The 14,174-nt window shown below is 47.3% G+C and overlaps 1 protein-coding gene across 3 annotated transcripts in view; it reads right to left on the reverse strand.

Moving 5' to 3' along the window:
- The window catches only part of KCNAB1 (potassium voltage-gated channel subfamily A regulatory beta subunit 1), a 76,483-nt gene that overhangs the window by 4,922 nt on the left and 57,387 nt on the right, over positions 1–14,174 (reverse strand). For all 3 annotated transcript variants that reach the window (XM_009559733.2, XM_009559734.2, XM_009559735.2), the window contains exons 6-13: positions 13,263–13,307; positions 12,704–12,747; positions 8,982–9,068; positions 4,044–4,129; positions 3,161–3,281; positions 2,550–2,644; positions 924–1,044; positions 95–183 (exon numbers count right to left, since the gene is read on the reverse strand). In XM_009559733.2, the coding sequence (XP_009558028.1) occupies positions 95–183; positions 924–1,044; positions 2,550–2,644; positions 3,161–3,281; positions 4,044–4,129; positions 8,982–9,068; positions 12,704–12,747; positions 13,263–13,307 (688 nt within the window). The remainder of the gene's footprint in view (positions 1–94; positions 184–923; positions 1,045–2,549; positions 2,645–3,160; positions 3,282–4,043; positions 4,130–8,981; positions 9,069–12,703; positions 12,748–13,262; positions 13,308–14,174) is intronic.

Raw genomic sequence — 14,174 nt, forward strand, 5'->3', positions numbered from 1 at the left:
TGGGTGGGATAGAATCATAGTATCACTAGCTTGGAAAAGATCATGGAGTCCAACCCCTTACCTCTGTTGAGGTGCCCCCACCACCTGCACTTGCCTGTATGGCTCCAAGGTTTTCTATCAGCTGCTCTGGGTTGGAGGATCCTAAAAGGACGGAGCTCACCCCCTCGTTTCTCAGGCACCAGGCTGGGAATAAAGTCACAAGATGGTCAGGAACATGGGCTTCACGACACAGCTTTGCTCCAGAGCCTAACGTTCCAGCATCCCACCCAACCTCGGTCCCTGGTCCAGCAGTTGCCTTAACTGCAGCGTTTGTTTTTAACTTATTGTGAAGCACAAGGATTCACCTCTTGAATGTTTGCACAAAGGATTCTTTTTTTCTAACAGATGCATGGGGTATTTTTCAGCATTGTCTCTCAGCAGCGCAGGGAGATGTTTATTTAGAAACAAAACCCTTCTCTTTTTAAGAAGTCCTGTTCTCTTGTGTTTGTGCACATACTCCAGACCCACAAGTCAGTTTGGCCTCATTTTAAGGATTCTTCCTGTATCTCTGGCATCTTATTCCATAATTCCTGATAGTAAATAATCATGTAAATGTTTTAAATAAAAAAAAATAGATCTATAGATACTCACAAGGACAAAGCCCTGATTTGGCCTATTTGAAAGATGACACTTTTTTTTGTGCATTTCCCCAACCATCACCAATACTTCAACAATCGATGGGAGTATTGCTAGCGCACCTGGAGCTTTACTCGTTTGTACAGGGTTTCGCTCACGCTTGTCTTTTGACATCCCATAGGGCACAAACCTTCTGTCTGCGTTACAGACTGTTGCCCTTACTACGAGGACGCGAGCCAGGCGCTGTGTTTGCGACAACAACAAAGGCTGAAGGCGCAGGGGCAGTCGTCCCCCGTCCCATCACCTACCGACAGCCAGCTGAGGCAGTGTGCACCCGAGGCGTTCAGCAATGGGCGACAGGTCTTTCAGCTTCCCTTGCTGCTTTCTGCCTTCCTCACTGATGATTTTCTCTTTCAGCCACTGGTAGCACTGGAAGTAAATTACGTTGCAATCAACTATTAGCTTTAATCTTCCAAAATGGAAAATTTATGAAAATAATAAACAGCTCTTAAAAAGCTACATTCAGCCCAGGGGGTAATTGAGGCTGAATAAGACAAGGCTTTGCTACTTGAAGCAACTATGACAGGACTAGGATGTCTCCTGTGAGAGCTTACGTCTGTATCTCTCTGACTTTATGCAGCTGAACCCTCCTCAGTTTTACTTTTGGGCCACTAAATCCCATTAGAGCGGAAAAAAGTGAAGTATTAGTCAGCTGGAGATTTTGACACCTCACCTCCCCCCAAAAAAATTAAGAACATCTGATCTCGTTCAAGCTTTACTGTTGCTGTTCCAGATTAGAAAATAAATGAAACAAAGCTGAGATTTCCATTCTCCCAGCTCCAGACTCAAAACTTGATTCTGCTTCACTCTCGTCAATTTAATTCGGATCCCTCTCTGCAATGCTAGCCTTTTCTGAACACTAATAACATATTTTATTTTGGGGAAAAAAAAATCCCAAATGCGATTAAATACCACATTTGGAAATGCTATTCTTTGTAAGCAAGTCAGCGCAGCCTGCATCTTTCCTTTAAAAAGCACCAAGCTGAGCAACAAGCAGCGCCAGGATGTACGTCACACTGCTAGCACTTGTCAGGCAGTGTTGGCTTTTGCCCATCGGCTGATACAGTAACTCAAATTCCCTTTTGGTTGAGTCTTTTTTCCCAAATCCAGGGCATTTTAATGCTCTGCCTATTTTCAAACCGTTAAATAAAATGAAAACCATTAATTGTGCCTGCCACAATACGAGAGAAAACCCCATAACCTTCAATAAGAATAAAATCAGGATACCTGCGGGAGAAACCGTGTGCTGCGGTGACATTACAACTCTAAAATCTGTTAGAGTTGCCCTGGCAAAGGGAAAGACCACTGAGGACCCACAGGTTTCTTGGGAACCTGGGAGTCCCCTGGACGTGTGCTCTCCCTGGAGGGATGCTGTGGAGCTGAGCTCCCCAGCCGAGCACTTGCTGCCTGGTGGGCTGGTGCCCAGGGAATGGTGGGCAGAAAAATAACATCCAAGTCTGGTTTAGCCACTGTGCATGGTTGAGAGGCTTTGTAGTCACAGCAGCTGCATTGATTACCATCAGCTGGGAGCATCAAACACAACAGAAACCCTGGGCTGGTCCCTTCTTGTGGATAATGTCCAGGCAATGTAAGGGAGGCGGCAGCATCCTCCTGCAGAGCCTGGCTCCAGTCGTGCGCTGCCCCACAACCAGCTCACAGCATGAGCTCGAAGCAGTGGGGAACCTGAAGCATCCTTATAATCCAGATTCTCCCACACTTTGGAGTGTGGTTGCCGGAGAAACCAAGCTGATCTGTCAATACAGCAGCGCACAGGCCAGCCTTCTCACGAGGGATCTGTTTTCCCTTTGTTATTTTCCTGCTCTCACAAAGACAGCACATCCACTTTTCTCGAACACACAACGACAAAAAAATACCTTTAGAGCAGCCCTTGAGCTTTCAGGGACCCCGTTGCCGTATTTCCCTGAGATGATCCCACAGGCTAGGGGAGACCACGTCATGGCTCCAACCCCTGCAGAGAAAGCAGAGAAAGAGATTTTAGGGGACTGTGAGAAATCTGAGTAGTATCAAAAAACAAGGTTTTCAGTTAGAAAAAACAAAAGGCCAAGAAGTTTCTGGTTGTTTCCATGACCAGCGTCAGCAATGTTCATTGGTGTCTTATGGGAAGATGTTGCCAATACTCTTAAGGAAGGCACAGACTAGATTATTCATCCAAAACTTTATTGCGAGAGCTTGCAGCCCTGTACTGGCTCCTGCTGCAGCGAAGTACTTGGAATGCTGCTTCTCAGCTCAGGCATCTCCTACGCGTGTGCTGCCCTGAGTCTCTAAGTCTAAGAAGCAAACACAGCAATTTCCATCAGAGGCATTGTAAGCCAGTTTTTCTTTTTGGTTATTAGATCAATTCTTTTCTGTCCCCTTCAGATTCAGGGGAGGAGAGCTCTATTCTCGTTGAGAGCCCCAGGTCAGCCGCCTCTGTGTTTCATTCTGCAAATGAAATAGCCCAAAGGCACAGCAGTCCCAGTCTTACCTATTTTATGATATAATTCCGGCAGCTGAACTTCAACTTTCTCTCTTTGGAAAAGGTGGTATTCAGCTTGTTCACACACGGGTGGTATCATGTTGAACTGCCTGGCTACAGAGTAGGCTTCCTGGAGAAAAGAAATCAGTAGATAGAATACTTCGTTAGGTAAAAGCATTTTGTGTTCCTGGTATCTTTAGAATCATAGGATGTTTGAGTTGGAAAGACATTTAGAGCCCATCCTGTCCCGCATCCCTACCATGAGCAGGGACATCTTCAACTCAGTCAGATTGCTTAGTGACCTGACTTTGAGCGTTTTCAGTAATGGAGCATCTACCTCCTCTCTAGGCAACCACAGAGCATTAAGGATGAGCTGTCAGGACACTGGTTCCCTTGGTTCTAGCGTCTTCCAGGTAAAGAAAATTAGGAGGTCCCTAAGGCCAGGCAGGGATTTTTCCCATATGCACCTCTGGACATAAGAGGTGGAGAGCAGTGTCACCTGCAGAGGCTTCTCCCCTGTGTGGGACCATTCCCACCTCAGCAGCAGCTCCAATGGTCCTGTGGGGCATGGACCTACTGCCAGGAGCCACAGGTTAAACAGGGAATCAGCGGCCACAGCCATCAACCAGACACTTTAACAAACATCTTGAAGTCAGCCAAATAAAACGAAAATGAATCAACTCCCAATTCAACAGGATACCCAAATCCACAAGATCAGCCCTCTTCTCCAACTTAACAGTGGGTTTGTTCTGCAATAGGTTTTAGAATTATTTTAGGTGAAAAGATGCAAACATCCCCAGCCCAGCCCCAAGCTGTGGTTCAGCTCCCAGCGGGGCTTGCAGCAGACCCTGCAGCCTGGAAGCAGAATTGCCAAGTATCAACACTTCCCTACCATGATCTCCATAGCACTCCAGCGAGACGTTCCCCAGTACATCGCCATGCCTTGATTTATTACATGTGTCATCGCTCGGACAATTTCTAAAGAAGAGGGAGGAAAAAAAACATATGAGAACTGCACGGAGACAAATTTTTCAGCACCAAATCTTCCCAAAGACACTTATAAATGTCAAGTACACCGACAAGCCTGAGCGGCTTTGCATTAAACACTACTTCTGCTGTGTTCTCTTGCTCAAGCGTGGATGAAAAAGCGTTGACAGTGCAGATGTAAAGACTTCTAACCTGCAGTTGTTTACAAACAACTTTTACTGACTGGCTCTTGCTCACCACCGCCTTGCAATAATATTTCTTCTAAAAATTAAACGCAAGAGGGCAGCACAGTCGAAAAATAAACAGATAAATATATTTTTTAATTTATTTACTAAAAGCATGTATTTGGTCCTACTGCTTTTTAATAGGAATATTAGGATGCTAGTGATAAAGTGACAAAACTGGATGACTGAGCCCTGCTCTGCTGAGGGCCCCACCACTCGTGGGAGGAGGAGAAGCCATGCAGCTCCTCAGCACAGCAGCCCCACAGTCCTATTTTAGCTTTGGGAAGCTTACAAGGCTGCATGTGCCAGGACAGGATCTTAAATTTCCATGCACCAGACCTCTGCTGAGCAGCCCTGCCTTTGGGATGGAGTGGAGGGACTCAACATAAACTTTAGTTTGCAAGAAAAGGAGAAAAAAATCATCTATCTCTCATGGTTGCCCAGAGGGTTACAGAGTCAGGTGTGATGCTTCACTAATGCTAGAAAGAAAATAGTCCTGTTTGCTGTTTGTAACTCAATTTTAAGCCCAATTTCTCCCTGGGTAAACTGGTAGCCCATGTAGTGCCCACAGCATCGCTGCTGCACAGGAGCTCAGGAGTGTGCGAGGTCTCCAGGACTGAGGATCCTCAGGGCTTGAAGGGTCTGGGGACTGGTGGGGCAGACCTGGGGACGTGGTCCTCATCAGCACATGGAAGCACACCCCAGCTGTGGTATTAAATTCATATTTCTCACTGAGCCTCGGCACTCTCTGCTATTTGGAGCTGAGCAGTGGCTGCCAGGGCACTGGCACTACACTGGCCACTAACCTCACCTAATTTAAACAGACAAAAATGGGCTAAACTCGCTCTGAGAGGCAAAAGAAAATAGTCACCACTCCTCGTGCCGCATAAGGCACCTCGCAGTCAGCAGATGCTGCCACATCTCAATGTGCTCTTCCCTTGGGAAAGCACGAGGAACTGGTACTGTGCACCTACAGCACAAAATTCTGACCCGTCAAACTACGGTGAAAGGGCTCTGGTTAGAGGCAGGACTGCATAGAGAAGCCCTGTGTGTTTATTACACCCCTTGGCACATCTGCTGTTGCTTGGACAATGACTCCAGGCATCGCTGTCTCAAGATCAAGATGAGCTGCATTTTATATCATGAGGATTCGCATCCTATTTATGGAAGAAAAAAAAAATAAAAAGCAGGAGCTTGGCAGAGGGGAGATTACACTGCCAATCTTGACGTTGTTGTGAGATTGCTTCTGCAGGCAGCGACGAGCAGCTGAAGATGATGAAGTCTCCATTTATAACCTCAGAGGGCTGTACAAGAGACACCGTGCCTCCTGCGTGGGGCTTCTGCCTTCCCACTCAAAAAGGGAGATTTCCTCAAGGGAGACGTTGGCTTGAGAGGTTTCTTCCTCAATGAAGAGTTCAAATGCCAGATATTGTTTTCTTTTATTTCTTATTTCTTCATTTTGGCCAAAACACCCTACTTTTCTCCATTTCTGAGCATTTTATTCTCAGCCATGCACTAGCCCAACGACATGCCCCACCATCAAGCAGCTACCCTGCTACCCGCAGGCGTGCTGTGTGCACCGTCAGCTCTATGGCAATCCTTCCCTCCCTCCTCAGCAGTGCTAGCTTCTTCTCCCTGGGTTTAGTTTTCTATTTTCGCTGTGCTACAGTTCAGGAATTTTGATGAGCATTTCAGCTCTTACACATTTTAGTCCATGGTCGTTTTCATTTCTCCTACCTCTACTCCTTTCAAGAAAAACTGAAGTCAACTCAGAAAAATACATATATGTATCTACTTGTTTACCAGTGACTGTTCCCACGGGCATGGTGATGGGGTGGCTTGTGAAGAGCACGTGTCTGGACTGCTCAGTCCGCCAGCTGGATGGCACAAATGACATCACTTAAGAAGAGGAGATTATTTTTAAATAGAAATGAATGTTTTAAAACCCGGAAAACAGCCTCCAGCAACATAATAATAACTTTGAAGGAGCTTAATTTCCCTGATAGGAACCGTGTCAGCTTCCCCACCTGCTCACTGGGGCTGTGGGTTGGGGCAGGCTGCACAGCGGGCACCTGGTCCTCCAGCACTGTGACAAGAGAGGGTGTCACCTGGGGACAATCCTTCCCCGAGCCCGGCTCGTCTGCTGGAAAAGGCGCTTGGGGTGAAAAAAAAAGCAGCATCTGCTAGCACAGTTGGGGGAATCAGATCTCCAGCCTTCCTAATGAGGCATGAAACTCTCAGAAATTCAGGAGAGAAGCACAGATCTTTCCCGTCACCCATCTCCCGAGGTCCCTGTTAGGGAGGATGGCAGAGCCATTCGAGCACTCGCGGCAGGTGGCTGATCCCAGCCAGGATGGGTGGCTGACCCCACTGAAATAGCTCCTCATCGTGCCTGTCCTGATGGAGCCAAGACCGGATCAGGGGTGAGGAAGGACACGGCTGTCCTGGCCAGGGACCTGCCAGACCTCACTGGAGGATTATGACAAAGAGCTTTGTGCAGGGTACTCATCTCTAGATGTTCCTTGGAGCCAATATTACATTGCTTTTACAAGGAAAAGCTTTTTTAATTTCCTCTGAGACTTTTAATAAAGGTGAATACAGTTCTGATTTTTAGATTAAGCAAGTTTTGTCTGCTGCCTTGGGGACCAGAGTCACCTACAATAAAGAAACCAGTACTAAATGCTCATTTTCTCTTATCGGCTCCTCCTGAGGCAGACTGGGCTGGGATGTGGCCAGCCTGGGAGAGCGGGAAGCGGTTCTGCTCGGACTGGGGTGGGTCAGATGACTATTTCTACATTGCCGATCTATTGCCTGCTGATGCCCACAGACAAATACACTCACAGCAGACAGAGGATCAAGTGCTAGCAGAGAAGCCTCACCTGCCTGCAAGCAAATAAAATAAAATGAACATTCCAAGTTCATCCTTCACTTTATTTGACTGTACCTTGCCGCGTATGAGCGCGGTTTGCTCAAATAGGACCCTCACACATGGTCACGAGTAGCACAAGCAGGGAATGTTAAGGTTACCCACAAACTACTCTCCATCAGAAACAGCTATTTGCTCATGGGAAAAGCATAGGCACGTAAGGAGATGAAATGGGGATTGCGTGTCTTGTGAAGGTAGCTCAGCACTTACTGTGCATGCCAGATAGTGCAGAACCGACAGATGGCTCAGCAGATGCTCTGGGATAGAAGTGGCTTAGTAGGTGAACCATAAAGAAAGCATGAAGTACATAGAAAGAACCAACACCACACCATTCATAATAAAAATGTCCCTTTTTTCACCCTGCTCAAAATCTTACCGAGCACCACAGTTTATCCCTTATTGCCAAGCTCCAGCACTGCTAGCGGTATCTGTAGCATCTTAAAAGCTGCAGACACCCGAGATCAGCTGTTCTGTGCGAGATGGGAAATATATTCTGCCTCATTAGATGACAACTGACTGAGCAGAGAGGTCATTTCTCCCTCCAAGATACAACATGTCATGTTCCTTGACCTCATCAGCTGCTACAAAATCTGCACTGGTCATAAAATCCCAGGCCAGTTCCCTGAACCCGTAGCCGCTGGCGCTGGTTGGCCAGGGCAGCGGTATTGCTATCCGCCCACGGCTCATGCCGGGTCATGCAGCCCCAAGTTCATTAGGAAAATAGGTGTCGTGACCACTGAAAGTCAAGCCGTGAGCTTCAGAGGGACCTGTCAGGCTCCAGGTTTGTTTGATTTACATGTACTCACCCATGACAGCTTCTGCAGCCTGCAAGCCTTCTTGCTATTTTTTATTTAGCTGTGAAGCTAATCTTCTGCTACAGTGTGAATGGTTGTGTTAACACTGATGGGAAGAGAGAAGGAACGGGAACTGTTGCCCATTATAAATAGGGCACTGACCCCAAAACATGTTGATGCAGGTTCCTGGGTAACTGGGCTACGCTACCACGTGCCAAATGCACGTCTGTGGTTATCAGCAATTACAAAACATAACTACAGTGCAGACACTCACAGATCGTGCGAGTTCCTAAATTCATTCCCTGAACGTAACAGTTTGAATTTAGCAATGCCCACTCCCCAGCGAGTCCCACCAGCACTGAGACTTGGCTGGTGCTGCTCATGAACTTGGGGCAGAGAACCCCAACACTTGCCGGTTGTTTCTTGTTTCTAATCATGCATTGGAGCACACCCCTGGTTTCAGCACTGGGAGAAGCGCGTGCAGCCCCCGGGACAGGGACAAGGAAGGGGACGGCAGCGCTGGCACGGTCCCCTCTCTAGAGCTGCCAGCACCAAAGGGATGTACAGATTTCCTTTGACACAGAGACCTGCCCTAAACGCAAGCACAAATTCATTTCATCTGAAGGAATCAGGAAAAGGAAGAAAAAAAAAAGCAAACAACATTAAAACCACCACTGGGACGTAATAGAAACTTCAATTTCCTTTCAAGAGACACAAACTCATTTCATTGAAGTGTAACTATATTGGGCTCCAGGATATCACGAATGAGGTATTTCATGTTTAACCTGCCCCAATTGAATACTTCATAAAAATTTGTTTTTCATTTCCTACCATCATAGGTCTAAGCCTATAAGCCAGGATGAGTCACGTTAAAACCTTTAATTCAAGCTTCCACTAACCTTCCATGGGGGTATTATTGTCTGGCCGATTGGCGAAGACAACATCCACGTACTCCAGCTGCAGCCTCTGCAGAGAAGCCTTCAGCCCTGGAAAGGCAAAGCAGAAACAAGAACCGGCATGGTCAGAGAGAAGAGGGGGTGCGGAGGCACAGAGCTGACAGGTACCACACCGCACGAGGGAAAGCAAAGGTTTTTCTGTTTGCATCCATACGCACAACCGTATAGGACAAGAGAAGGATACTGGATAATGTTGTCCCACATCTACGCAGCCCTATTAAGAAAGCACCAGTTTCACCTCACACAGAGTTGCTCTCCTTGCACGAGGATTTGGTTTGGGTTTTAATTAGGCTGAGGTTTGGATTGGAGCAGGCACTGCATGTCCATGGCCAGCCCGTCAGGAGGCGGCTGCCGGGGACTGACCTCAGCGTTCTGCTTCTGCTCAGAGTTAATCTAATCCAAATCACACCTCAGAGCCTTTGCACGCAAGCCCAGGGCATGTCACATTGGTCCTGGTCCCCCAAAGAAGCCCCGTCCCGGGGCACCTTCCAGAAACGCAAGCCTGGATGGGTGGGTGGTGGCACTTGGTTGGACACCTTATGATGAGCATCTAAAGCACCAGAGGGCTTTACGCTTGCTGCAGGGCAAGCAAACTGTGCTCACCAACACATTGCAGAGGGCAGAAACAGTTCTGCAGAGCAAGAAAAGGCACTGTTTTGCAGCTCCAGGACTGCCCAGGCTTCAACAGCTTCTCTATGAGGATCTGATGGGAGATGGCACTAAAAGCCTACAGACAGATATATATATCTATATATATGTGTGTGTGCGTGTGCTCGTGAGAGAGAAGAGGATTTCTAATGCTTATTTTCTATGAATTTTCCCAGGAACAAAATGTTTTTATAAATGTTCATGAAAAATGAGCCAAAATAGAGCAGCCCGAAAACATTCACTAAATTTTGAGATGGAAAAAAATGGCCATTTTTGCTAAATGTATTTATAGAAAATAGCTAACACTGACCTTAAACTTATTTGCTATATGCTCTATGAAGTTGTTTCAACTGCTGACAGTATTTTTCTATCATTTCATGAAGTAGCTTCACATGAAATGGTAAATGAAGATGTTTGGATCACCTGTGGCATGGTTGAAACTTCCCGAAGCACCTCTGGGTCTGGTGCCGCCAGCGGCCAGGACACTACATCACGGTGTGGGTTATTCAGAGGAAAGGTCAATAAAACGTTGCTAAAAGACTTTGTCCAGCATTACCTTATTCTGAAAGTCATATCCTAACCTAACTGAATTCTGCAAATATTAAACAACGAAAAATTTCCAGGACAATCCCAAACATTCAAGCTGATTACTATAAGGCAAAACCTCCTGTGCTCCAGTGATGCTCCTTATCTCTGCAAAATAGCTCCTTTAAGATGGAAGATGACCAAAATTCTGCACCCCAGGGAGGAGGCTGCTCTCCTCATCCAGTTTGCTGATGACCACACTCCTTCCCACCTCACCCACACAGGACAGCGTTAGCCAGAGTGCAATGTGGGTGGCAGTGACATCCCAGGCGAGGGGTGAATAATGTATATATAGGAATAATATTTTTCATATAATCTTTCTTATAATGTATACAGAACTAGTCCTGGTTGTTGGAAGGTGTGACAAATGGGACAGTGCAGATTCTGGTGCCAAAAGCAAGTTAAAGCTGCTGTTTGTGGCAGGCAAACTTGATTTTTTTGCAGATGGATGCTACCTTCTGCTAAACAAAGATCAAAGCATACCTCCTGCCTGCCCTGCAGTATGAACCGTGAACAGGCTGGCTCTCCCCGCTGCCCTCTCACCACCGACACCATGGCACTCTAGTAATATAGATAAGCCTGAATTTCTCTATTCCAATTAGTCTTGGCAGCAAACATTAGCTTAACCAACCACCACTGTAAATAATTAGGGTTTGTCTCATAAATCAAAGCGAAGGCTAATTACCTGAGCATGCAAAGTGCAATAAAGAGAAACACTTTTCATTGCCCACAGCCGTTTCGGTGCACTGGGTTACAAAGGGTGCTGTTCCCTGGGGTTTCAGCCCTGGGTTTCCCAGGCTGGCATTGGCATCGCTCAGCAAAGAGCAGTCACTCCCCAGGGAGCTCTGTGGCCGCAGCTGAGCCGCACAGCCCTGAGCTCCCCAGGGACCTCGGCACGGAGCGTATCATTTCCCAGTAACCCGAAGAACACATTTTGCACATCCCTCAGTGGCAGCAGACAGAAGTGGGTCAAACAGCAACAAGAGGCAGGTGGTGCAAATCTCTCTGCAGAGATTTGAAGCACAGGTACCAAGCCTGATGCTCCCCTTCTGTCCCAAAGGCTTCCCAGCCCCCGAGGAGCCAGACATCCCCAATAACTCCATTCCACGGCTTTAAGTAGCTTTTCTCCAAACCCGTGCTATTTTTACTCAGGATTTCTGTAGAAGATGGACCCAGGCCCCTGCGGTGTCGGCTGCTTTTCTGGGTCTAAGACCGGCCACGCAATCTGCACGGGGGAGCTGTCAGCCTCAGGGTCCTCCTGAGGACCTCTCGCTGGGACAAAGTCACAGCTGACAGCAGTCATCCTTAATATGACAGAAACGTGTCATTTTCTGGGCACTGCTCTGTGTCCCGCATGTAAAATCCTGTGTAAGTTACAATCATGCCCATAGTCACCATGCCTGGGTGTCTGATCTGAAGCCCGGCAGCTCTCCGGACAGAGCCAGACCGGGTGAAACACACTTTACCGTATAAAAAAGTATACATTCTCTCACTGCCTCTCCAACAATAATGTATACAAGAGAACAAAAAAAGCAACTAGAAAGAAGATGAGAATGCATTAGATGCAGCAAAGCCCTGGATGAATAAACCCCGATGGATGAGGAAGGTTGTGCACAGCATCACTCAGCAGAACCGGATGAAAGGAGATGGGTGAGGGAATACACACAAAAATTGAGCACCTGAGAAGCAGCGGCACTGAGAGCAAACCAGCTGGCTGCTCAGCAGATGGGACCTGGCACCCCTCCAGGGGCTATTTCAGCCAGCTGACATCACTCCCTGCGTCCTCATCGCTCCCTGCATCACCAAGGAACCTACTGAGCCACAGCCACTTCTGCTGACCAACGCAGCCCCCAGGGAAGAGGCCAGGGGTGCTTATGTACCCCCATACGTACCAGCAGAGCAGCTCCAGACCAACCAAGCCCTCCTGCCACAGCAACCACAGCCAGTCCCACCACGGCACTGGGCATACAAGGTCATTCTTGAGAACAACAGTGCAAAGCTACTGGGAACCTGCGTGAGGCAGTGAGCGATGAAACCACAGCGTGGCAAACCTTGATTGCCACAGATAAGTGATAAATCTGCAAGCGCCGCACACGCAGCTGACCAAGGACAACACGTTCACTTGTTATAGCAAAACCCCAAAGGTTATTGCTGTGTAGAGGTGTGGTAGAAAAGGTTTTCTATGTGCGATGCATAAGCTCAAACTTTTTGAGGAAAGCCAGAAGAATCCTTTGGTGCATTTTGGGCCCCAAACAGCCACACCGGGGAATCACCCCTCACTGAGCTGGGGTGGAGGAGCACTGAGTGCCAGTTCAAGCAGACCCAGCTCAGGGGAGAGCATTTGCCCAGGCGTCCATCTGCTACATCCCAGCATGCCTGTGCCACGGGTGGCACTTAGGCACAGCCAGAACACTGCCCTGTGCAACACATACCTTCAATGATGTGTTTCCTTGAAAGCCCTCTTTCCGTCTCAGCTCTGCATAGGAAAAACAGGTACAAGGCTTTTATGAGATCTGAGGTGCTAACAATCGGGGAGCACTAGCTTTGTGTTCTGGTTTAAAGATAGCAAAAATGAAGTTAAAACTTACAAAACAGAGAGAGGCTAGACCTCATTTGGGTTCCCAGTCTCAAAAACAATAGCATTTGGAATGAGAAATACCACTGCTAATTGAATATGGTGACACCCACTCAGCACTGAGGCTTCATCGATGTGTTTCAGAGGAAGGCAGCCGTCACCCTGCCAGTTACACCTCCTGGAGCCTCAGGGATGTTCAGGGTGGGAGTCCACCCGGCACAGCACCCCAGCCTCTGCTGGGAGCTGCCGCCTCTCCCACTTTCTGACTCCTTAAAAAACTTGGCAAAATGAGGAAAAAGAAAATGACTGCAACAAACGATCCCTCCAAGGAGCCATTAATTTCCACTTGGTTCTACGACTGTGAAAAGGGAAAGCACACAGCAGCAAACACCATTACGAGTAACCGTGAGACTTACTTTCCACCCCAGTACAGTTTTGTTGTTATGACCAGACTGGACCTCCTGCAAACAGAACACAAGAATTACTATTGTTAAAAAAGAAAGATGCAATAGAAGTACCCAAGCAGGACGTTGCCCATCTGGCGATGGTGGTACCGTGGCTTCCCGCAGCGGCAGACGTGCCTGCTGTCACAGCCCTGAGCTCAGAGCAGGTGTTCACACATCACTATAACCTTTTTTGCAACAGGCCATTTCTCCTCTCCTGCTCAGGTCCGCTGCAGGCAGGGAGTGACCCCAGGCTGTCATCCAGAAACTAAAGCCAATTCAAGTGAAGTGACCAAAAAAAAAGAGATTCATGCACAACTACGGAGTAAGGAATCTCTAGAGCCCTAAACTAAGGGTTACAATGCTATTTCCCTCCCTGTATCCCAGTCCGGTGCTTCTCATTATCACTATTAAAGCTACTAAAACTCCAAGAGCGATACATTCACTGAATTAATCTATGAATTCCCACGTGATATTAAATAAAGAAATTATCATTTGCAAACTAGTTTGCTGCATAACTGTACGCGTACAACACAATTTCTTCAGCTTTTGCTAGACTTAACTTTTTTCTTCCACGGTACCCAGAATATTTCTTACTGAATAATCATTCCCCTAGCACAGGGATACTGGCTTTAGAGAGAGCACCGCTAGAAGCCATTCTTCACTTCAAGGCTGAACATGACACACATGGGAGGTCTTTAAAGATTATGTAAATGGTCTTAAAACCACCTAACATATGCTAATATGCATCATTTAAATTAGGTATCGTCTCATACCAGGCTACTCAAGACGAAGGCCCATCACAGCTTTGCATTCGTAATACACAGTCTTATGTACACAGATAAGGATGCGCCGATACACAAATCATCTGTCTTGCTGCACCGT

Source organism: Cuculus canorus, chromosome 9 (genome assembly GCF_017976375.1).
Source record: "Cuculus canorus isolate bCucCan1 chromosome 9, bCucCan1.pri, whole genome shotgun sequence".
Lineage (NCBI taxonomy): Eukaryota > Metazoa > Chordata > Aves > Cuculiformes > Cuculidae > Cuculus > Cuculus canorus.